This window comes from Mus caroli, chromosome 14 (assembly GCF_900094665.2).
Source record: "Mus caroli chromosome 14, CAROLI_EIJ_v1.1, whole genome shotgun sequence".
In the NCBI taxonomy this organism is placed as follows: domain Eukaryota; kingdom Metazoa; phylum Chordata; class Mammalia; order Rodentia; family Muridae; genus Mus; species Mus caroli.
In genome coordinates this window covers 51,358,188-51,383,327 of record NC_034583.1, presented here as the reverse complement: position 1 = coordinate 51,383,327, position 25,140 = coordinate 51,358,188, and the positions used below count along the sequence as shown (strand labels likewise).

General features: G+C 45.6%; 2 protein-coding genes across 5 annotated transcripts in view; one reads left to right on the top strand and one right to left on the bottom strand.

Moving 5' to 3' along the window:
• Positions 1–25,140, top strand: part of Atp8a2 (ATPase phospholipid transporting 8A2) — a 527,640-nt gene that overhangs the window by 16,128 nt on the left and 486,372 nt on the right. Inside the window, exon 1 of one of the 4 annotated variants that reach the window (XM_029469107.1) lies at positions 3,409–3,622. The exons of 2 other annotated variants lie outside the window; for them this stretch is intronic. Coding sequence is in view for 1 of the 2 variants with exons in the window: in XM_029469106.1 (XP_029324966.1) it covers positions 4,007–4,082 (76 nt within the window). In the remaining variant the exon portion in view is untranslated. Of the gene's footprint in view, positions 1–3,408; positions 3,623–3,816; positions 4,083–25,140 lie in introns of those variants that run through there. One more of the 4 variants, XM_029469106.1, reaches the window with a different exon arrangement.
• On the bottom strand, positions 20,615–20,849 carry LOC110309427 (protein transport protein Sec61 subunit gamma-like). Its single transcript, XM_021182074.1, has 2 exons — positions 20,768–20,849; positions 20,615–20,736 (listed from the first exon to the last, which is right to left on the bottom strand). Exons 1-2 carry the CDS (start codon positions 20,847–20,849, stop codon positions 20,615–20,617), a joined length of 204 nt encoding a protein of 67 aa, XP_021037733.1.

The following is a 25,140-nucleotide window of genomic DNA, read 5'->3' as shown; positions in this document are numbered from 1 at the left end:
GCTCTTAACCGCTGAGCCATCTCGCCAGCCCTCTGTTCTGTTTCAATGAGCTTTTTCTCTATTTATTGCCACCACCACAGTGTCCTTGCATGGTAAATGCTTCTAGTGTGTTCCCCGGGAGCCTACATGCCATGTATTCAGTGTGGAGGGCTTACACATCTTTCATAAGTTTTCTGTATATCTGATCTTACAATGTGGTTCCCAGGAATATTTTATTAAACTTAAATGTGCGCATTGCCAGTTCAGTGAGACTGTATTTCCCGCAATGACTGCAGTAATGTTTTCAACTCTCATGCTCTTCAGAATCTTTTCACTCATGCTTGTGATGACTGGGCCCTTGTGACTACTTGGCATCCAGGATGTGTAAGAAGTGGTGCAGCATACATTCCCGGGCCGGGCCAGGATGGGTGACCTTGTCTCTCGATGTATCTGCTCTTGGAACCTACTCACCAGGACTCAACAGGCCCGGGTAGAGAGGTCCTAGCGGCAGGTCGTTATCAATGCCAGAAATGAATGTGAACGAATGCATAAAATAATAGATGGGAGAGTCTCCTTGACTACGACAAAACTGGATTTGTCCTTCTATGTCTGCTCAGTTCCTGAATAATGACACAGGGACTATTTTTGTTAATTAATGCCTAGGCCTTCCTGAAGCTAGGCGTGTTCCCAACTAGCTTGTAATTCAGCTATCCCATTTATATTAATCAAGTTCTGCCATAAGTTCTGGCTGATTACCTCTTCTCAGTTTCATGTCTGACTTCCTCTGTGTCCCAGTGGTGAATCTTAAGCGTGACTCTTTCCTAGAGTTCTTAACTATGCTGGACGTCCACCTTCTATTCTGCCTTTTGCTATAGGCCATCAGCTTTTTATTTTAACCAATCAGATGGTGCCTGAGGCAGGCAAGAAAGGACAGAAACACAACTTCATCCAGTGCATATAAACATTATCCCTACACTATTACCCCTAAGTTGTAGCCTACTAAATATCATCTACTCTGTGTGGAGTTGGGGAACACTGCTCTCTCTGGGAAAGAAGAGAGAATGAGAATTCAAACAGGAGTTAGGCCATCAAAATGCATCCATAGAATCTTTAATAAGAATCTGTACAAGAGTGAGATTTGCACAAAGTGATCTCCTATCAAAAACCCTTTACCCCAAGCAGTCAGAGTTGACTGTTAGCTTGTCAGTCTGTAAATACCAGGGAAAAGAGAAAGAGGATAAAGGTGAGGAAGGGGCTGGTCTGTGGGCAGGAGGAAGGGAGAGAATCGGTGAGTTACAGGCCTGCTTTGGGGTGTTTAGATTGAGATTCATCTTTCTCTATATTTTAATGTGCTCTCCACACACTACTGTCTTTTTAAAAAAATGTTGCATATGTGTGTTTATAAAAAGTCACACATGTAAACATTTGGAAAAGAAATGGTTCCAGAGCTGGTGGCTTAGTCAAATTCAGTGATGCTGGCTCTCCCAAGGCTTCATTCCTCTCCCCAAGGGGCTGCTCTGTTCCAGGCTTGGGAAAAACCTGCAGCTATGGCCAATTAATTGAGGCAATTATCTTGAAAGTTCTGCTTTCATACAAGTAGAGATAAAACAGGTCTCACAGACTCGCCCATTGCTCTGGATTTTATGTCTGACTTTCTTTCCTCCCATTGGTGAATCTTCCATCCTCCAGGCCAGACTACCTCTGGCAAGGGCACAAGGGTTTCTGCTCACAGACAGCACAGCCTGTGTGTGATCTATGTTGCCTGGATGTTGTGATTAAGAAGCACTGCTCATTGCTTGGTTTTTGTCTTGTGTGTCTTTTCTTCCTTTTACCACCGGATGGTGGGACTGAGGTCTGCATTCTGTGCCTAATGCCAACCTAATTTTTCCAACTCTGCAAAGGCAATGAGGGGCATTTACCATGGAGATAAGTACAACACTCCCCGATTGCCCTTGACAGTCTATCCTGCATGTGGCAAATGAACTGACTGCCTTATTGCTCCTCCCACAAACCTGCATGATACCTCACATCTATAATCCCCACACTTGGAAGGCTGAGGCAGGAGGATTGCCACCAGTCTCAAGTCATCTTGAGCTACATTTGGGAGTGAGCTCAGGCTGCCCCAGCACAGTAAGACTCCTTCCATCCTAGGCTACCGTCATCACATTTCTCCAGGGCTGTTGGACAATTTGGTTACCAGAAGGTACCTACAAAGACAGGAGCAATGAGCCCATCTTATGCTGTGATTCCGTGAAATCAGAGAACAATTACAAATGACCACTGTCTATTCTTTCTATTCTCAGTGAGTTATGGTCATTGTTTCCTGTCTGGGGGGTGCTGATGATAACACATATAATAATAAATGAATGTTTTCAACCGCTTCAGTGCAATGGTCAGCCTAAGCTTTGAGAGCCCCCGTCAGCAGCCTGGGAGACTCACTGAGTAGTTGTGCTGCCCTGAAGCTCACTCTGCTCAACACTTGATACCGTTCCTGTTTCTTGGACCTTCCTGCTAAAGAGTCATTTCTTCTCAGAAACAATGTTTACCCTGAGGGCCAGAGTCCATGCTTTATCATAAGAGGCTTGGAGGTGTTTGTGCTCACAGATAACCCACGTGGGGAGCCTGGGATGCTAAGCACACAGGGTTGTTCCTTCAAAGAAAAGAATTAACACCTGTCACTGGTCCAGAAGGCTGGCAGTTCCTAGCCTGGTGGCCTTTTTTTTTTTTTTTTTTTTTTTCTGTTTGCATGGCCACAGACTTTCCTGGCACTAGACCTTTCCTGAGACTCTTATCAAAAACTTATTTTCCCTCAGTCAATCTATAGAACCTATCTTTATGGACTTACCAAGTCACGTCCAATCCGTATTTAGAGGACTTTGTTTCTTAAGGAAGTTTATGTGTGCTTTGTTGTGCACACGGGATTGAGTTCATCACTAGAATAGTTTTCACCAAATTCGGCTGTGCTACATATGCTTAAAATACACCACTCGTGGTCAGACTCCTGAAGTTTGAACCATCACTGGCTACTGAGTCGTGTTGAGCCAACCGCCTTCTTACCTCCTACAGCCCATCACTCCATAGCCCTCCAAACCCCCGAGGCTCCCCCACTTTATGTAAAAGGAAAGGTAATGATTGATCTCTTCAGCAAGAGTAAGATCAGAATCCGGTTGGCTGGTTTGTTTTTCTGCTTTTAGTCTAAAGCCAAGATTTCGTCAGACACAGTAAAGATTTAGCTGGTTTTTTCACTACCCCCCATAGAACTGTGCTCAGAAGGACTCAGTTTAAACATTAAGTGAAGGGAGAAATCAAACAAAAGCAAGCCGAGTGACCTTGGGCCAGTCATCCCTTACCTCTCAATAGATTTGTTTGCATGTAGAAGGTGCACTGCGTGTGTCGTGGGAGTGGATGTGTGTGGTGGGTGAGCGTTCTGGAGGTCTCTGGTCTGTGACACACCGTTGAGGACAGGAGCTGCAGACCCAGCACTTCTCTGAATTTCAGGTCTCAACCTGGAATTCTTATTGCACGAAGGACCCATGCAGATCCTGTCGGGCTGGATACAAAAGAGCAGAAGCTGCTAACAAAAAAGGAAGGAAGTCGGAGGACCCACCGCTGCACAGCACAAGGGACAGGCAGGGGAGATAAGGTAGCGACTGGTTAGGGCCCAGTGCCGCCCAGATGCGCCCATCTCCTCCGGGAGTCCGCACCCAGCCCCGCATCCCTGCCCGCGTCTCCCGAGCCACCTGCCAGGACTCATGCGGGCGGCGCAGCCTCGGGCGGGTCCCCGCCCCTGCGCTGCTGGGCCAGCGAGGCCGCCGCGGCGTTCCGGGCGCCGCCGCATTGGCCGCTGCGGTGCGGGAGGCGCGGTCGGCGCAGCCTCGAGGCTGCGGGCACTGGCTAGGACGACCCGCAGCGCTCGCTCAGCCTTCGGCCCGCTCGCCCATGGCCCTGGCGCAGTGGTCCTGGCGTCCAGCCTCCCGCGTAGTCCCCACCGGTCGTCTCTGGCCTCCCAGCCTCCCAGCCACGCGCGATGCTGAACGGCGCGGGCCTGGACCAGGCTTTTAAGATGTCGTTACCGCGGAGGGCGAGGATCGGCGCGTCCGTGGGTGAGCGGGGAGGGTGGGATACCGGGGCGGGGGCGGCGCCCGGGGCTGGGAGACACTGCTCCGCCCTTCGCCCTGTCCCCTCCCCCGGGCGCCTGGAGCTGCGGGATTCCGGACGCCACGCCCTGCTGACCCCTGACCAGACAACCTTGCACTCCCGCGGCCAAAAGTCCTCCCACCGTGCTGAAGGGGCGAGGGGCGGCGAGCGTGAGAGAAGTCTCATCCCCCTGGCACGCTTGTGCATGCGTGTGTGCATGTGTCTGTGTGTATGCGTGTATCCGTGTGTGTGTGTGTGTGTGTGTGTGTGTGTGTCCGCGTGCGCGTTTGCGTGTTGGTGCACGCGCGCGCGTGCCTGTCTGTGCGCCCTTACGCGGTGATGCAAAGGACGGGAGCTGCAGTTTTCTGTCCTGTTCCTAGTTGTCATGGGCACAGTTTGGCAAGTGTAGGGAACTTCTTGCCTCTCAGGTTGGCTGCTTGCGTCACCGAGTGTATGGTCTTGTACAGAGACCTAAGGGAAGCAGAATGTCACTAATAATGTTTTCACCACCTGGGGCCCAAGAGCTCTGGCTTACTCTAAGGACAGAGTAGCACAGGGTTTCACTGCATTCAGAAGCTGCAGGGGCCTCGGTGGGACTTGCAACACAGCTTCTCAACACAGCCTCTCTCCAACCATTCACTGTAAATGCCTTTGTTGTGTAATTTACTTAGGGAACATGACCCCAGCACACGCGATACTCTGTGGCTACAGCACTTGATAGGTAACCCAGACCTTAGATAATGCAAAACTAGAGGAGACTTCCAAAACGATGCCTGTCTTGCATTTCAGGTCTCTTTGAAAGGAGTCTGGGTAGATCTTTGATGAAGAACGTTCAAGGTTAGGGTTTGGAGCTGAAGTCCCTTGTCAAGTTTATGGTTTTGTCTGTCTTGAGATAATAGACATATAAAAATAAACGACCTTTACATTGAGCAGCGTGAGGGAGTAAAATGTCGTTTAACTAGCGTTTGTTAAACGTGGGCAATATCAGGACACTGTAACATTCGTTTTGAGCAGAACCCTTTCCTGAAAAGGTCACCAGGCAAAATATCAAGTCAAGGAGGTGGAGAGTCCCAGGGGCATCAGGGAGCAATCAGAGGGACAGCTTAGGTACCAGAGGGAAGGAAGTGTGTGCTTTCCAAAGCAGTGCCAAGAGTACAAGGCTTTGTGAAAGAAAGAAACACCCTTGGATGGGGAGAGCGCAGAGGGTTGGTTCTTTGGAGATGATGGGAGAATGAGAGATTTAGCTTTGATCATATTGTATCTGAAGTGCCTGCTGGAGAACCTAGTAGGGATGTTTAGTAGAGACTAACTTATGAGCCTGAGTTCACAGCCAGAGACCTGAATTTCAGATGCTTCCCAGGATGCCTCTATGGGCCCCTTCCTGCAGGCTCACAGGGCCTCCTCCTGGGAGAGGCCTGCTTTAATGTTCTGCCGTTGTTAAGCTTTGCGTCTTGATTTCTGCGCAAGGTGCATGGCATCTCACTGGGTTCCAAAAATTATATAAGTAATACCAGAGGAATCCGAAGGTGTCCTGAGCACTTCACTATTTTCAAATTGGAGGGTCTTAGAGGCAACAGAAAGGTTTTGGAACCGGATGCGAAGCGGTGCGGTGAGTCAGGAATGTCTGTCTCCAAAAGCTCCAGAAAGAACCTGGGCATTGATGCTTGACTCTTCTGTGGAGGTCACCGATGACCTTGGAAGAGCTGCTATTGTGTAACTGTGGGGAGAGATATCTGTTAGTGGGAGTGCAAGAGAGGATTAGAAGACCAGGCTTGGAAACAGACTGTCCATGGTACCCTTTTAGGCTATGCTTTGCAGTTAATGGAGGGGGGAGCAAATGGAGTTGTTCCCATAGAAGTAAGAGAGAGAAGCACTGTGAAGACTGACTATGCAGTCCAACCGCAACAGGAAGGATATCCCAGTCAGGGGCTTCTCAGTGGTCTGTGGCATGAGCCACAGTGGGAAGCAGGGCTCAGAGCAGAGCTGTTTAGAGGCAGATGTGGGGTGTGGAGGATAAAATGTGAGACTTGACAACACAGGTCTATTTTGAACACGTAAGTCATGGATGGGTGAGAGGTCGGGTAGAGACGTGGGTAAAAGGCCTGGCAATTGTGTACTCCCATAAATATTAGTGATGTGATCTTCAAAGACTGCCACTGTTTCTCATTTTTCTGCAAACTAGCAGGTCTGATGGCTAACAGTCCTTCGAGATCAGGCGTCAAACAGCCACACTAGCTGTTCAGCAAAGCAGTTCCACCCGGGGTCATTATTTCTGGTGAGAGAGCTTTAGGCTCCCATTTTGCTCAGGGTGCCCTGTTGTACTTTTCTCAGTTCTTCTCCACAGTGATCTTTTACTTATCAAGTGATGTGGATCCAAAGACTAGTTGTCTATGACAGGCTGTAGCTTGAGTTCCTGGATATACAACAACCACCTTCTGTGTGCCAGACACTTCAGAGATCTGGAGACAGGGCCCTGAACAGGATAGGTGTTCTCTGGATAGAGCCCAGTGACTAGGGATAAGCACAAAGCACACTTGCTCTTGGTGGCTCTCAGCTTGTACCCAGCCTGGGGCCTACATGCACAGGCAAAGGACACAGGTGAACAGGGAGGCAAAGCAGAGAGTGTGTACAGGTGTGCAGGCAGTGGCAGCTGGGAGCCAGGATGGGAAGGAAGGGGGAGCTGTTCTCTGGGGACCGCAGCATCCTTGTTCTCTAGGGAAGGAGTGTCTTCCGTATCATTGAGTTTCTGAATTTGGTGTCATAAAAGATTGACAATAAAGAGCAGGCAGGCAGCGAGCACAGTGCTGATACCTTTAATAAGATTAAATACGGGACCTGCATGGCTACAAGTCCTACTGAAAATGCTCTTGCAGGGCTGTTCCAACATTTTTACCTACCCCTTCCATCTCTATTGTGGTGATTATTATTCGGCGGATTGCTGTACCCCCTTGCTATCTTTAGATATCTTTTAGGGGTTTTTAACCCCATTTCAGACCATATGGCTTCCAGATAAAAGACACAGAAACCTTTAGATTTATAATCTTAAATACGCTAGAGTGGGGCAGATATCAACCCTCTACGCTATTTCATCTACTTCCCTGTGGAAGTAATTTCTGAGACATCACTTACTATGGTCTACTTGGACTGCTCCACTCCATCGGGCCAGCCCCCGTGCCATGCACTGGAGATACACCTGCTCCATGGTGACTTTTTTCTTTCCTTCTCCTTCTTCTTCTCTTTCTGTGATCCCAAGCATAAGAACTTTTGCTCTGCCTCCCTCCCTCCTGCCTAGCCCAGGCTGCAGGCATCTTTATTAACCAATCAGGATAACTTGCGGGCGGGGGCGGGGGTGTGCAGGGCAAGGTTTATACAACTAAAGCTGGTGTATTGCAGAATTCACTGGCTGGCCCTGGCTTTTGGACAGCCAGATCTTTGGATACAGTATAGCATTTGAATACATAGCAGCAACAGACTAATTCCCTACCTGTCTCCCCTGCCCTCTTCTGGTCAGTAAGGGGCTCCTTTAGGTTTTGATTTTCCAATGGGCTCCTGTGTGAACATAACTACCTGGCCTGAGTTTTAAAGGAAGGCGGTGAGGTCAGCTAAAGATAGGAAGGATCCCAGCAGCTCAGATACTAGAATGTTGGAGCTGGAAAATTGGCACAAGGTAGTTTTAATCCCTTCACTTCACAGTGAACTATTTCAGAGCAGCTTGTTAATTTCTAGGAGAACCAACTGAGGCCTACAGAGCTGGCACAGTTCCGGATCAGATCTGATCTGAACAGGACGGGTTCATTCGCTCATTCTTGATGGCTCCCTCTTCCTTGGTAGGAAGTAAGGCAGATATGGGTCTCATCTCTGCTTCTATTTTCTGCACTATCCAGGGCATTCCACACACAGACTTGACCCATCTCTGTCCTGGGTAATTTTGTACTTGCTCTGAAGGTCTGGATTATATTTGGAAGTTCTTGGAGACAATATGTGTTTCAGGGTAAAACTCCAGACTGTAGGTTTAGAGAGAAATGGACTCAAATTTTGACATTGTCATTTGGTTCCTTACAGGTCATTTCTTTACCTTCATTATAGATGAGGATGTAAAGAAAGACTTTATCTCCCCCTCTCCTCCCTCCAAGAGCTTGTGTCAGTGGTGTGTATGTATAACTTGCATAGCATGCATTAATTACCAGATGCATGATCAAGTTAGACAGTGTTACCCAGGATGTGGCTACATAGAGGCATGTCTAAGTGTGCATGATGCAGAGAGTCACACTCACCAATTACCCTGATCCTACACTGTCCACTCTTTAATGTCTGACGTCATCCCCGCCCCCCAAACACACTCACACCCACTGGACATGTCAATTCTCAAGTGTGGCAGTTCTCTCCTTTGAAAGGCGTCTTGTCTTGTGCCTGCAGGTGGCCACTCTGCCCCTAATTTGATGGCTTTAGTTGTTTAATAATTGATTTCACTTTTACAATGGATGCTTTATCTTATATCCTCGTCTGATGGAGGTGCCAGCTAGACAAATGGATTACATTAAAACCATTCTCCCAGAACCTTCAGATGGTTTATGGGAGGATGTTCATACCGTGCTTCTGAAGAAGGGTCTCACCCCCTTATCCCTGGGGCTCTTCACACTTACTAAATATAACCTCCAGTCGATAGCACGCTGAGACAAGATGTTACTTACATCCTTTTGCGCCAGTAAAAGTGCTCAGGGAAGAATGTTAACAACCACCAAGAAAGGCTAAAAATAAAAGTGAGCTCACATTTATGACCGGGCAGTTTCCCCATAGCATTGTCAAGGGCAGACACAAAGCGGAACCTGCCGCGTGGCATTGAGCAGCACGGAGGTGGGGACAGTTATGTTCGTGTGCCTCCCGGGCACGTGCGTCTGTGAGGGTGCAGGCTTTTACTTCTCTCCCAGCTGTTTGGAAGGGTGAAGCATGTGTACCTCTTGAGCCCAGTTTGGGCCAAGGTGGGCAATTAATGAGAACTTGTGTCAACAACCAAATCAAAACAACAAAAGTATACAGATGCGATGTTGTCTGTTCACCAGCTGTGCAGCGGGCTCGTGACGCTACCCTACTACCACACACCAGCACATGTCCTAGTTCTGTGCTTGGGTCCATTTCTCTGAAGGATTATGTCTTACCTGCTAGAAAAAAAAAGATCCATCATATTTCATCCTAAAAATGTGATCTAAAACTCTTCATTCATTTTGATTCGGAGATTTTTGCATTTGGAAGGGGTTTCCCTGCGTTTGAGTTATAATGTGTCGAGTAATGAGCACACATTCATTTCAGACATTCCCAAGGAACGTCTGTGCACAGCTTCCCCTTCATCTTCAGAGACATGGCATCAGCCAGAGGCAGAGGGACGCCAGGATTACTGTAAAATGGTCCAAACACATCACTGAGATTGCAAGTGTGGAAAACTGGGGAGGCAAATGACTTCTTGGAGTGAGCACTTTTGCTGTGCAGCGTCTCATCGCAGATACCAGGTTCAAGACACTTGCTGTTTTCAAGTCTTGGTACCTTAATGGCAAGGAGCAGTTCATTCGTATTCAAAGGGCACACCCGGGTCTGGTCTGCTGTTATCCAGTTAGTGAGGGATTAGTCCTTCTAGCAGCTATTTTTAGGTTAGCCACAAAAACATTATCCCCATTTAAGACTCCTTTCAGTTTCCTTATTACTCCATCCTAATGCACAAAGCAGGCATATCTTGGTTTTCAAAGCTATGGAACTTTTCCCTTTAAACACCACAGTAGTTGTTACTGTATCTGTAACAAGCTAAATGATAGTCCCTTCCTTCGAGTCCCAGGGGACCTGCCCAGCTGCGGGACTTTGAGCAGAGCGGCTTGCTTAGCGTTTATGACATGGCCATTTGTGCCATGCTCCAGCTTGTACTTGGCTGCCCCAAATTACTGCTCTGTTCTTTCCTGCTGGAACACAACCAAGTTTATCTAGGCTGAGTTCGTCTTCCTTATTACTCTGTAGATCTTTGGAAATACATTTCTTCAATTCTGTTTAACTCTTCCAGGGTCTCATTCTCTGGTCGTAGGGTTTGGGTAGAGATTCTCAAAGGGAACTCAACCATATGGGCAGGTCAGGGTGTAGTATCTGGGAATACAGAGAATAAACTGGGCAAGGTGCAAACACAGGGGATGGATGGAGACTGGAAATGAAGTGCTGAGCTAGGCCGTGTCTTGGCAAATGCATAAGGGCAAACATTACCTGTTGACTTTATCGTCTTTATGTTTATGGCTGTTTGCTTTAGTGGTGGAGCCAGTGGAGTGAGAGGGCAGGGGAGGAGCTTTTCTTACTCGTGAGAAGTGGCTGTGCTGTTAGCTTTGTCAACCTGATATAAACCTAGATGTACATGGAAGGGGGGACTTTGATTAAAGAACTTCGTATACCAATTTGGCCTGTAAAGCCTATTTGTGGGACATTTTCTTGATTAGTGATTGAGGCGCGAGGGCCCAGCCCACTCCGGGCAGTGCCATACTTGGGCAGGTGGTCCTGGGCTGTATAAGAAGGCAAGGTGAGGAGCTGAAGCCTTGGCTCAGCATTTAAGAGCATTGGATGCTCTACCGGAGGACCCAGGTTTGATTCCCAGCATCCGCAACTCACAGCAGCCTGTTAACTCCAGTTCTGATGAGCTCCTCTGGTATCTGCAGGCACTGCATGCACACAGGGAACAGATGTATCTGCAGCCAAAACACCCATAAACACACACAGTAAAAAGCAAGCAGCGAGCAAATGAACAAGCGAGCAAGCAAGGAATCTGAGCAGGTCACAGAGAACAAGCCAGCAATCAGCTTTTCCCCATAGGTCCTGCCTCTGCTTCTGTCCTGCCCCGACTGCTCTCCGTGATGGACTGTAATTAGGATGTATAAATCAAATAAACCCTTTATCCCCAAGTTACCTCTGTTCAGTGTTTTATCAGAGCAACTGAGAAACAAACTAGAATAGTGGTATTTATTTGCTTAATATTGTTTTATTTTTAAAAAAGTGTATATGGGGGCATCTCTGTGTGTGTGTGTGTTCATGGGAGACTGTGAAAGGTGCACAATTTGCAGGAGTAGGCTCTCTCTCCACCCAGTGTGTGAGATTGAATTCAGGTCATCAGGCTTGTCAGCATTCACCTTTGCCTGCGAAGCCACCTCACTGGCCTTATACTTCCAGCATGAGTACAAGATGTCAGGTATGTGGTAACCAATACTTTACAGACCGTTGTCACAGATGGTCAAAAATGAAGGTGACTTTGTAAATGTCTTCCAAGCAGCATGGGACCAGTAGCTATGTGTGGTTGACTGATGGTGAGCCAGAACACAGCTGGGCTGTACTGTAATGTACACATTGAATTTCTAGGACAGTAGACAAAGGAAATTTGTGGGGCGTGGTAGCCCACATCTTTAAGCCCAGCATTCAGGAAGCAGTATGGATGGATCTCTGAGTTCCATCCAGTCCAGTCTACATAAACAAGTCAGAGCTACATACTGACTATATATATATATATATATATATATATATATATATATATATATAATTTCATCATTTATTCATGGACTTGAGCTCACACAAACTCACCTGCCTCTGTTTCTTGAGTGCTGGGATTAAAAGACAACACCAACATGCAGAGCTTGTAATTTTACTTTTATTTAGTATACCTACTAGAAATTTAAAAAAATTAATTACTATATAAAGTATTAGATATAATTAAAAAACAAGTGTTAGAACAATTTAAAATGTTTTTAGCTCGTGTTGTATTTCTGCTAGACAACACTGTTACAGACCAGGCTCAAGCTTTATCTTGCTCTTTGACAATTCTGTGCATGTCACATTATTCATGTCTACTCCTATTGTCCCTCCTCCTTTCCCTAGATACTCTCCAACTTTCCCCTTTCCACCTCATGCCCTCTGCTTCTGAGTCCAGTTAGTGCTGCCTGCTGAAATCTGACTAGTCTTGTTGGCTTGCTATCATTCAGGCCTTGTGCAGGTAACTGCACCTGCAATGGATTCATGAGTTCAAACATCTTTGCTCCATTCCTCTTGGAACCATGTACACTCTAGTATAATGGTCCAGGTAGGAAGCAGAGGCCATGGAGGGTAAGTTCCAGACCTTTGCCTAGGGTTCTCAGTGTCTTCCCAGCAAGGACAGCAGAGCTCATGTTTTTAGATTCCTCCAGAGTTCCTTCCAGGGCTTTTTTCTTCTTACCTTGTATGAAACCCCCATTTGGGCACAATCTAGATTAATTTTGAAAATGAACTAGGTCATAGTACTGAGAAATTCTATTCTATTTCTTTGAACCCAGTCTCTGGTGAAATCAAACTGCTTCAGTCTTGGACTATCGTCTGATATCATCAGCCACGGTTTGTAGAGACTGTTGAATATGATAAGCTATGGATCCATGGGATAAGGGACCATGTAGACAGGACAGCAATACACACTCTCCAGGACCAACTTTCTTCAAGATCAGCGACTGTCTCAGATGTAGTTTTTTCTAGTCATTAATGAGTGTTGAGCTAGGTTTCTTTTTAGATCAACAGGATTTAACCCGCCCACCCCTCTCGATGCATGTCTTCTTCATACTATGTTACTTTCTCAACTAAGTGTAACAGAAGCGTGGGAAGTAAATCCCAAAGGGGAAAACCCTTGAATAAACGGTGTTGGCTATGGTTTGGTTATAGCTTGAGTTATTCTCCAGAGATTCTTGTGTTGGAAGCCAGGTTTCCAGTGTGGTGATGTGGTGATGTGGGACTTAGCAGACTTATGTTTAAGTCATCAAAGATGTTGAAGTCATTCTTGTGTGACCTCTAAATTAGTTCTCTGAGAAGGTGATTATAAAGGAACGAGCTGGACACTTGGCAGCCTCTCTCCCTTGTCCTCATACCACGTGACTCTTCTCCCCACCTGTGTATCTGCCATTGTAATACCATTCATCATGAGGTCCTCAACAGAGCCTCTTGGAGGCCCCGAACCTTCGGAACTGTGAGTTAAATAAACCTCTTTTCAAATTAAAATTATTCATGTTCAGGTGCTTCAATAGAGCAACAGAAAATGGACCAATACTGTGTGGAAACACCCTGGGGCTGTTACCAACCCCAAGTCTTGTGGAAAAAATTAAAATAGGTTTTATTACAAGGGATGATGTGAAAATGCTTTAGCTGTTTAGGACTCAGAGACCTGAAGAATTCCTTTGTTTGTTTGTTTGTTTGTTTTTTGAAGCAGGTTTCTCTGTGTAGCCCTGGCTGTCTTGGAACTCACTCTGTAGACCAGGCTGGCATTGAACTCAGAAATATGCCTGCCTCTGACTCCGAGTGCTGGGATTAAAGACGTGCGCCACCACCACCACCCAGCGAGGAATTACTTTTAAATTGCATTCATATATTTTGTTATGATAACTAGGTAACACAGTGTGACTGTGTGTAGTTAACATTGCTACACATAACATTGGGTAGTGTGTGGTTAGTGCACTTGCACTGAGTATCTGGGAATCTCATGTATCAGGAACAGCTGGGACAACTGTACTGTGAGGGTTTCTGTGGGGACTCTTAGGCCACATGAGCATGGGGACAGGGAGTGAGACTGTACACAGGCAAGGGGAGTCCACCCATCGTTCTAAATCTCTCATCTAGACTTACTTTATATAAAAATTTTTAATTGAAAATATATTCTTCTTTAATGCAATACATATCGACCACAGTTTCCCCTCCCCCCACTTCTCCCAGCTCCACCCTACTCACTCTTAGATCCACCTCCACTCCACACTGGTTTCCCTCCAGAAAAGAACAGGCCTCCAAGAGACAACAACCAAACACAACAAAACAAGATACAATAAGACAAGGCAACTCACCAGGAGGAAAAGAGTCCTGGGAGCAGGAAAAAAGAGTCAGAGACACCTGTTCCCACTGTTAAGAGCCCCCCCAAAACACCAACCTAACAGCCGCAACATATAAACAGAGGATCTGGTGTAGACCCATGCAGACCTTGGTACTTGCTGCTTCAGTTTCTGTGAGCCCATATGAGCCCTGCTTAGTTGATACAGAGGGCTGTATTCTCCTGGTGTCTTCCATCCCCTCTGCCTCCTTGCCAGGGGTTGAGGGAATGATAGCAATGATAAACTGAGGGGGTGTGATGACATCATAGTGTATTACTGTGGTATCAGCACTATGATGTCAGCATAGTCGTATCATTCTATGAGGTCAGACTTACAGTTTTATGCTGTGAGAAATGTCTACAATGGCATGTATTCCCACAACAGTATCAAAGAATTTAGTTTCCCTGCTCTACAGATCTCTGTGTGACACTCACTCGTCCCCACCCCCTTCCTGACCCCTCAGAGCCACTGAGAATTAAGTTACTCATTGGGAGTCCCACAGTCTCTAGCTTCTCAGACTGGTTGCTTTTACTTTGTTAGATGTGTTTAAGGTTCCTCCCTTTTTTTTTTTTTTTTTGCTTTTTAATCTGGCTTGGTAATTTATTTCTTTTTGTTCCTGAACAACAATTCATCATCTGCATATTTGTCCATTTGTCCACTGAGAGCCATCTTGCTTGTGTCCAGATTGGTAAAATGTTCTGGTTAGAAGTTTGTTATTTTTTTGTTTGTTTGTTTGTTTCTGTCAAGTTGACATAAGCTAGGGTCATCTGGGAAGAGGGAACATCAACTGAGGAATTGCTTCTACCAGACTAACTTTGTAGGGGAGTCTGTGGGGGCATTGTCTTGATTAATGATTGGTGTGGGAGGGTCCAGACCAGTAGGGGTGGTGCCACCCTGGGCAGTTGGTCCTGGTTATATGAGAAAGCGGGCCACAGAGAGCAAGGCAGTAAGCGCTGTTACCTCATGGGTCCTGCTTGAGAGCCTGCCTTGACTTCCCTCAATGGTGGCCTGCAAGCTGTAACCGAAACGACCCCCTTCTTCCCCCCCCCCCGAGTTCCCTGCTGTTAGTGTTTAGCACAGAAGTGGAGGCACACAAAGCCAGCGGGGTTAGGAGGAAAGCTGCTCTCGGAACTTGGGCCCGTATTTCTGTGTGGACATATGTTTTCAACTCTTTTTGGGCAAATCACAGAAAATTGCTGGACCATGTGGTGAGAGTGTTTTATTTTATCAGAGACTGTCAGTTGCCTTTGCAAAGTGTGTGCACTATCTTGCACTCTTGTTGAGGGGTCATGCCACGCCACAGCCTCACCTGCACTCAGTATTGTTATCATTCAGGATTTCAGCCACTCAGAAGGCACACTGCAGTATTCTGTCCATTTAATTTGCAACTTTTTGAAGATGGGTGATGGAAATGGTTAATTTCAGGTCACAGCCTGTCATTTTGGGGAAGTCAAGGCAGAAACCCGAAGTGGCGAATCACATAATATCCAGCCAAGAGCAGAGAACAGATATACATATGCTTAATATTCAGCTTTCTAGGGCTAATGACACCCCAGGCCAACTGATGGAGAAAACTTCTCATTGAGTGAATTTAGCTTGTATCAAGCTGACAACAAACACTAACCTGCACACATGCACACAGACACACACATACACGCACACAATACACAACACACATACAAACACAAACACACACACATACACAACACACACACAAACACACACACACAGAGTCACAGTCAGACACATACACAGAGGCATAGACAGACATACAGACAGGCACACACACAGACATATACCCACATATACCTCCAAGCCCCCCAAAGACACATGCAAACACACGCAGAAATATAGACAGAAAGACACACATGCACACTACACACACACACATAGATACAAACAAACACACATGCACACTGCATATACACACACAACACACACATAGACACATACAGATATACACACATGCACACTTCAAACACACAAACAAACATAAGCACACCCAGCACATACATAGACACAGACAGAAATAGACACATGCATACTGCAATACACAACACACAACAGACACATACAGACAGACACACACATACATGCACACTGCACACACACAGAGACAGCCATATGCACATATAGACACAGACAGACAGACATACACAGACACATGCACACTGAACATCCACAGCATACACATAGACACATACAAACATACACTCACACTGCACACACACATGCATACACACATGTACACCCACAAACACACACTTTTGCCCCTATCAATGGAAGTATTTTAATATATATCTTCTTGCATTTCCATAGTAACCCCCAACAAAAATCAGACATTTTGGTGTGTTTTAGTCTCTGCCTCTCTTCGATTCCCCCTCTTCTCCTTGTCAAAGTTACCTGAATTGACTCCAGAAAGGACTTAACTTTCTATTTAACAGTCCCCCCCACCCAGCCCCCTTGGCCATGTCTCCCTGTGTGTTGTTCTTCCTGATGAACAGGTCCTCAGGGATTCCGAGAGTGTGAGAGTGGTAGGTGGTCTGCTTCTGGGTTTGTTTGTTTGTACTCACTGTAAACTCACTATATAGCCAAGGATAACCTTGAACCTATTATTTTCCCATCTCCACGACCTGAATCCTGGGGTTACAGAGCTGAGATTGTACATAGTTTATGCAATTCTGAGGTTGGGACCTGCTAGGCAAACTCTCTCTTCACTGGGATGTACCTCCAATCCCCAGCCTGGAGTTTGATTTTCTTTGTGTGTGTGTCATAGAAAATGCTTTTTATGGTATTGTAGTTAAAGTTTCAACTTTCGCTTATGGGATCTAGGCTCTAAATCTCTTTCCTTCAGCACTTTGAGAGATGGCTCTGTTGTCATCTGCCCTGGGCTCGCTGAGTGGAGTCTGTGGCTCTCTCATTCTCCTTCCTTTTAAGTCAGGCTGATCTTCAGTTTTGCGGAGACTCCAGGGAGAGAGCTGTTCTTCGTGTTCCAGTACCTCAGCAGATGTTTTCCCTATCCTCTGCTCAGAGGATAAGCTGCTGAGAATTCCCTTCTGGCCTGAGAATCTTCACTGTCCTAGTCTTTGAGGGAGAACTTTTCAAATCTCACAGCTTCAAGTTTTTCCTCCCCACAGACCCCCTACCCTCCCTCAGACTTCCTACTCTCCCACAGACTCCATACTCTCTCAGACTCCCTACCCTCCCACAGGCCTCGTACCCCCCCCCCAGGCCCCCTACCTTCCCACAGATCTCCTACTCCCCTTCAGACCCCCTACCTTCCCTCAGATCCTCTACCCTCCCACAGACCCTCTACCCTCTCACAGGCTTCCTACCCTCCTGTAGCTTTCCACCGTAGGCTTCTTCACTAGTCTCTCCCAGAGTTCTTGGGTTTCCTCTTTGCTTTCCCCATCCCCATCTGTTTTTGACACATTACTTGGTTGGCTTGCTATCTCAGTTAAGTCACTCTTCAGCCTTCCTCTCTAGTTACCCTGATCTACTGGATTTCTTCAAAAGTTGGTCTCAGTTGTTGTTGTTGTTGTTGCTTTTTAAATCTTTTTTTTTTTTCATAACAGCCTAGGATCATGTTGAATATTGGTGCCTGGATCCTGTCTTGGAGAAGATGAACTACAGTCACGAGAGGGTCTCTTCTAACCACTTTGATATTTGAGTTTTTGGATTATGAATTGTAACCCCCCTTTCACACATAGTAATTACCTATGATTCTATAGCTCCATTTTCCTCTTGAAGTCCAGGGTCCCTGGAAGGTGCAGAGAAAAGCTGCAGAGACCATGTAGTCTCATTAGTGAGCACAGGATTGAACAGGCCACATCACCCTTGAGATACACTGGTGAAGCTGGTATACACTGGTGAGGCTGGCATGCACTGGTCAGGCAAGTATGCACTGGTCACTTGTCAGACTGGTATAAACTGGTGAGGTTAGAATGCACTGGTCAGGCTGGTACACACTGATCAGGCTGGTACATACTGGTCAGGCTGGTACATACTGGTGAGGCTGGTTTATACTGGTCAGGCTGGTACACACTGATCAGGCTGGTATGGTCAGGCTTGTTTCCTGAACCCATTGCTCATTGTTGCTCCCCTTGGCCTTGCATCAAGTTCACAATGCATTACCTTGTGACCAGAAGGGAACCCCACCAAAAGAAAACAGCTTACCCATTTTTACAGGCTGATATGCGGATGTATAGGCCTTACCCAGTGCCTTATGGGTTTTGTCAGCCATATGAGGTGTTTCTTTTTAGTCTTTCCTTCCTTTTTCTGGAATGTGTGCATCCTGCAATGTGAACAAAAATGGTTAGCTTTGGTTGAAGTTGATTTTGAATTCTGGCATTTATATTATCCAGATGACCCTGACAGCTTACTCCCTGAGTCTCCTTGAGGGAGTTACCTGCTTCTGTCAGCCTTACTGTCTCCCATCTGTAACAAGTGGCAGATAATACCTTCTGCACTGACTTCTTGAGCACCTTAAGCAAGATAACATCTATAACATTTACCACTGCCTAAGACTTAGTGCTGCTTACCATTGTAAAATCATTCACTGTGGCAATGGCTGCTAAGATGGTGTGGGAACATTCCAGAATACTATGCTAGGGGCACAGAGATTGAACCCTCTACCTCATTGCATCTGTAGCTATGGTCTTCTTGCTTCTCTGGGCCATTTGAACCCTGAATGGATTCAGCATCTGGGAAACAGTCCAGTCATCACAACAGTGTTACAGAACAGTGAGGGTACAGGAGAATCTGCCTCTTTCTGAGGAATCTTTTCTACATGATTATGGTGTTTTGCTAAACTTAGGATCAGTGATCAAACAGAAATTTTGTTAAACAACTCCCGTGACGCTCCCTCTGGAATGGTTGTGGAAGCAAGCTGCTGACTTGATTGCCATCCACGCTGGCCCTTCAGCAAACCTGTTTTGAGTGTGTTTTGGAATCCAACCACTCCCATCTTCTACTTGCTAAAGATGGAAGACCACCAGGTTTCTCAGCAGTGCAATGGTGTCACATTTTTTCCCCTTAATTTCCACATGTTACTAAGTGATATTCTGCCTCGCTGTCTAGTCCTGTAAACACAGGATTCAATCTGTCTCTCTCAAGTCACAGGGATGTTGATGTTTCAACCCCCTGAGTGCAAAGCAAAGAGGATCGTTCTGTGCTTGGCACCAAGGGCACTACCAAAATCAGAGAAAATGTTGAGGACACTGCCTAGAAAGCAGCTGACGATTTCCAGGGCAGTGTAACAGCCACGAGCCTCAAATGACATGCATTAGCAAGGCTCCAAATAGCACAAATATATTTGAGCTGCAGGGTTGAAGTGGGTGGATGGTTGGAGGCTCCAAGTGAGCCGTTAGTGGTGTTTCCTTAGCAAAGTCCATGCTCAGTGGCAGTTGGCATTTCTGGGACAAACACAGGACCACTGCCTCATATGCCTGCTGGTCTCTAAAAGGGGGGATCAATAGCACAGCTCTTCACCAACTCAAGGCCTCTATTATGAATGTGGTACATCAGAAACATAAATGGATACATTTGTGTCTTTCCACAAATGTCAGAATTTTTTGAATATTAATAACTTTACAATCTATCCTTCATACCAGCCAAGACAAACACAGGTTATTTTCCCTATCTTAACTACTAGGATTAACTGTTGAAACACATTATATAGTAGATGGTAAATCAATCAATCAATTTATCTATCTACCATCTATCATATCTATGTACCTATCATCTATGTATCATCTATTATTTCTATCTATCTATCTATCTATCTATCTATCTATCTATCTATCATCTATCTCTCTATGTATCTATCTATGTATCTATCACCTACTATATGTATGTATGTATGTATGTATGTATGTGTCTATCTAATCTACGTATCCATCATCTGTCAATTATTATCTATCCATTACTATCATCTATTTATAACCTATCATCCATCAATTATCTGTCTGTATATCTATCTTTTTATCTTACAGAGTGGCTACAGGGGGTTAAAGAAGCTATAGCCAAACACTAGTGAGCTTCAAGGAGCCTGAGGGAGGCAGCTGAAGCTAATGGGGCTACAAAGAACACGTGAAGGACTAAGATGAGAAATCTGCTGCTAGGCTGCTGGAAGAAGGATAATTGCAGAGACAAGCCAGAGCCGGGGTTGACTTGATCCTTGGTGCTAAACTTAGTTGCAGCGATGAAGTATGGGCCTGTGCAGACTGTAGCAGTGAAGGGTGGCACTTTGTTCAGGTGGGTGACCAGACATAATGATAGCATTCAGATAGTCCATGTCAACAGTGAAGACCAAGCTGATTTGAAGCCTCTGAGACTGTCAGACTGGAGTGCTCTGCCTATTGGTTCCTTGACATACTCAACAAGTGGTCAAATGACAGACCAGCAGGAGCTGTAGCCATTGATAGTGTTAGGGGTCCTTCTTCTTCCGTTTTTTTAATGGAAAAAGTGTTTATTTTGAAATTATTTTAATTTAGAAACAGAAAACCTCGTAGGAAGGAGGGAAGAAACAAAACCCACAAAGCATCCAGGCTACGTTTCACTTCGCGAGCTCGTCACCCCCTCATTGGTTCACTCGTCCCGTGATGAGAAAGGCCTCAGCCACCCACAATAATGTTATTAATGGGTATATGGATCAGTTTCACGAAGAGGCCAATGAATCCCCTGATAGCAAATCCTATCGCTGTGGCCATGGCGATCTTCTGGAATTCTCGTCTGTGGCGTTTGGTGCATCTTTTTTTCCCCTCCTCCCTTGGTGCATCTTTTAACCAGCAGAACTGAGTCCTTTACAAACTGCCAACTTGGCTCCACAAACTCCATTACCTGATCCATGTTTGTGGGATGGCGGTTTGAGAGCATAGAGACACGCAGCTTAGGAGAGAATTGAGCCCTAGGGGTCCTTCTTTTATGGGGTCTAGGTAGGAGTGTTGCACCTTTTCCTAAGTCTGACATGGTAGTTTCCAAGGCCTGTTTTTGCTGATATGAGTTTACTACCTCTATGTACTCACATGCCCCCCAGTTTACTCAGATAAATCTGCAGGCTAGAACTCTACTTTTAGAAGTTACCAGCCAGTGCCTGTGGGTACCAGACAGATGCCGCCGGTTACCATCAGAGCCATCCTGCCTCTGGGACTGGACTCAAAATGGAGTCAACTGCTGCTTGTAACATGGAATCTCTTGGGAGAAGGCTCAGTCTGAGGAGCCACTGTTCTACCGGATATGGTAGCTGACAGCAGGCAGGCCTGAGCTCAACACCACCACCACCCCCCTCAAATAGAGAACTACAGAAATAACAAGCATCCTTCCTTAAACTCCGTGGTTATCTTTGTAATTTTAAGAGTTCCTGGAAGTATTTAAACTGAAGAAGTTTAAAAATAGGTGTTTTTATTCTTTACCTTTAAATGTGTTTCTGTATGTTGATTGAAGCTTTTTCTGTTTATTAATTATGCTATTTGACTTTCTACTCCTGCATCAAAATATATAAGACAAATAGCTTATAAGGAGAAAAGTTCTTTTGGGGGAGCACAGTTTTGGATAATGCAGCTGTGGTCAGAGGGGTCCCATTGTGAAGGGGCATAGCCAAGCAAATATGGTCTTCATGGCCAGGAAAAAAAAACCATGAGAAATCCCGCTCTCCTCATCAAGAGCATGTCTGTAATGGGGACTTCCTATAATGCTTCCACTTCCTAGTACTGGCCATGGACACTATTTATTTATTTAACACATGGACCATTTGGGGGCACCCATGGCTTTCAAGGGTGAAATCATACACTGCTTTCATGTAGTTCATGGCCTACATTTTTTTTTGGTGGGGAGACTTGTGTTATTTTTCTTATTTAGCAAAGGAAGGAGAGAAGGGAAAAAGGAGAGAGAAGACGGAGGAGGACAGAGGGGAGGAAGGAAGGACCTTGTCTCAGTGAAAAGTTGGAGACTGTTCGTTGGAGGAAGAGTGGAAGTATATCCCAGGAGCAGGGGTTTGGCCTGGGCTGGGGAGAAGGGCAGTGGGCCTGCAACAGTACCTAGAAATGCTGTCTCTGCCTGTCTGGAGGAAATTCGATTTGCCGAGGCTAAGGGAAATCCAATACCGTAAATCAGGGGGTCTCAGCCAGAGCTCTGTGATGGGAAGGATCATTCTGCAGGCACAGTGGGGATCAGCAGCCACAAGGCAAGCTGCTTGTTCATGCGGGGAGCTCGATAAAGACCTCGCCGCATACGACGATGTGACAGGTTGGTAAGATAGTGGCAGTTAGCGAGACCTAGGATGTGGCTGGAAGTCTTGGCTTCCCTTTTCCAAACTGAAGATCTGGTTTCTTATTTATTTGTTTTAATCTACTCCTTTGGTTAGCATACAAAAAAGTTGGTTTTGTTTCTGTCATTTTCACACACTTATATCATTATGCTTTGCTCTGCCTCCTCATGGCCCGCCCACGTTCTTTTGCTCCGCCCCCACGGCCCGCCCACGTTCCTTTGCCGCTTTGTTTCCTCCCACAATTCCTCTCCACTTCTGCTTCCACATCACACACAGTCCATTATTCCCTTAGTCCCAACTTCTTCCTCACTTCTTACAGTACCCATTCTACTTTTATGTCACCCCCTACACACACACACACACACACACACACACACACACACACACATGTGCGCAACACAAGCACTCACGCTTGTACATGCACACACTTGTGCACACACGCATGAACGCTCCCAGGAATCTAGGTTCCTTATTGCCTTAAGTCTGGCTTATTTTGTTAACACTCTGATTTCCAGTTCCATCAATTTCCCTTACATGATTTCACAATTTCATTCTCTTTTCAACTAAATAGAATTTTAATACGTGTTTGTCCCACAGCTTTTAAATCTCTTTGTTTGCTGATGAGCATCTAGGCTAGCTATACTTCCCAGTTGTTCAAAATAAATACAGATATGCAAACAGCTCTCTCAGTGTTGACTCAGAATCCCCTGACTGTATACCCAGCAGTATATATATGGTAATATGAGTCTAGGGTTTTTTTTTTTCCCCCAAATATCTATTGGTCACTTGCATTGCTTTCTTTGAAGACTATCTTTTCAACTTATGAGCTGAGCTCAATTTATTGATTGGATGATTTGGGTTTTTGTATTTAATTTTGAAACTCTTCATGTGCTTGTTCATAATACTAGTCTTTCACACACACACACACACACACACACACACACACACACACACACTGGATGTTTAGCTGGCAAAAGATTCTCTCCAGTTCTGTAGCTGCCTCTTCACTCTGCTGGTGGCTTCCTATGCTTTTACATTTTATGCAATTCCATCTGGAAAATCCAACATTTTTGATGCAAAGAAAATAAAGTAGAAGTTGAGGCTTTATGAGATTAAAGCAGAAATGTGATTTTACTGATTTGAAACTGTACTTTTCTCATACGTTCCCCTTAAACTATTAAATCTGGACTTAATAAATATTAATTAGTAGAGGAAATAGGAAAATGGACAGAGCACCAGATATCAACTCAGACAGCCTCGATATTCTCGGTGAGGCAGGCCAATGGACCAGACTCACTGGGAGACCTTCAGCCTCCTCTCTTAGGTGCAAGACAAATCAACTAGCAAGTACCGGGATAAGATATGTGGATGATGGACTTAGATGCCCTGGACAGCTTCAGCAAGCATTGTGCTTGCTGATAACAGGAGAAGCTCATTGGTAACCCTGCTTATCACATTCAACTTTGCCAAGAAATACCAAAAATATCTTTATCTAGTGAGTTCTTACTCAAACCTACAAAGATTTATTGAACATTCCTCATGTCTAATGTGGCAAGCCATGATCTCAATTCATAGGGTGGATAAAGGATGTAAATTTGCATTGTTCCTGTTTCCACTAAATATGCCTTGCAGCTTGAGAGATAAGACTTGGGCATAGGGGCAAGGAATAATAGAAAATAAATGCTATTCCAGGATGACCCATGGAAGTCTGATAGATTGCTGAGGCCTTAACAATGATGTGTCTGGCTGACCCGTCCTTTGCCTTACAGACTTTTCAGTTTCATGAGATTCCATTTGTCAGTAGTTGATCTTAAAGTCTGAGCCATTGGTGTTCTTTTCTGGAAGTTGTCTCCTGTACCAATAGGATGTGCCAGGGTTGGGGGATACCCCAGGGGTCCTCCACCCTCTCAGAGGAAAAGGGGGTGGGGTGGGGGAGGGACTGTGTGAGGGGGCAGGGATGTAAAATGAATTTAAAAATTATTATTTGTGTGTGTGTGTATGTACTGCACATGTGTGCATTTGAGAAGTGTGTATGAGGTAGGCATGCGGTGGTCAGAGGGCAACATTGTTGTGTTGGTTTCTCTCCTCTTTATGTGGGTTCTAGTGGTAGAACTCAGGTTGTGTGTTTTTTTTATCACTGGGTAGCAAGCGCCTTTACACTGAGTCTTGCTAGCATGGTGATAGGTTTTTAAGAAGATTTGAGTTAGATTCTCTTTTTTGAGATTTTAAAAATCAGGATTTTTAATGTATAATTTATGTTAGTGAAATCCATCCTTTTAGTTTGTTTTGGCTTGATAATTGCTGACACACGTGTGCAGCTGTGTCTATCAATGTCTAACACTCCATATCCCCTGAGCTTCCCCCATGGTCTCCTGTAATGAGATCCCTTCTCATCAGTCACACATCTGATATCTGTTCTTTAGTCCCGCCTTTTCAAAATGTCATTCTAGTGACATAGGCAATCTTAAGTTTTACTTTTTTCCCCGACAGAATCTCACTGTGTAGCTCCATCCGGAGCTTGATATGACTTCTGTGCTGGTCTTGAACTTGTGTCAATCCTTCTGCCTCTGCCTCCGGAGAGCTGGAACTATAGGCATGGATCAGCCCATGCTTTTGTTGCCTGCTTGCTTTCAGTTACCACACTGCTTCAGCGCCCATCCGTGTTGTAGTATGTGTTGATCTCCTTGGACTTCTGAGTCCTATTCTGTGCTGTACCATGAGGTTTCTTGGATGGAGGAGGAGGAGGAGGAGAGGAGGAATAAGAAGAGGAGGAGGGAGAGGAGGGAGAGGAGGAAGAGGAGGAAGGGGAGGGGAAGAGGAAGAGGAGGGGGAGGAGGAGGAGGTGGTGGTGGTGGTGGTGGTGGAGGTGGTGGT

Excerpts from the sequence above, each read along its gene's own strand:
- LOC110309427 (XM_021182074.1), bottom strand. The coding sequence starts at position 20,849 with ATGGATCAGGTAATGGAGTTTGTGGAGCCAAGTTGGCAGTTTGTAAAG. Across the intron at positions 20,737-20,767 it reads GGTTAAAAGATGCACCAAGG|ACAGACGAGAATTCCAGAAG; the intron begins GAGGAGGGGAAA and ends GCACCAAACGCC.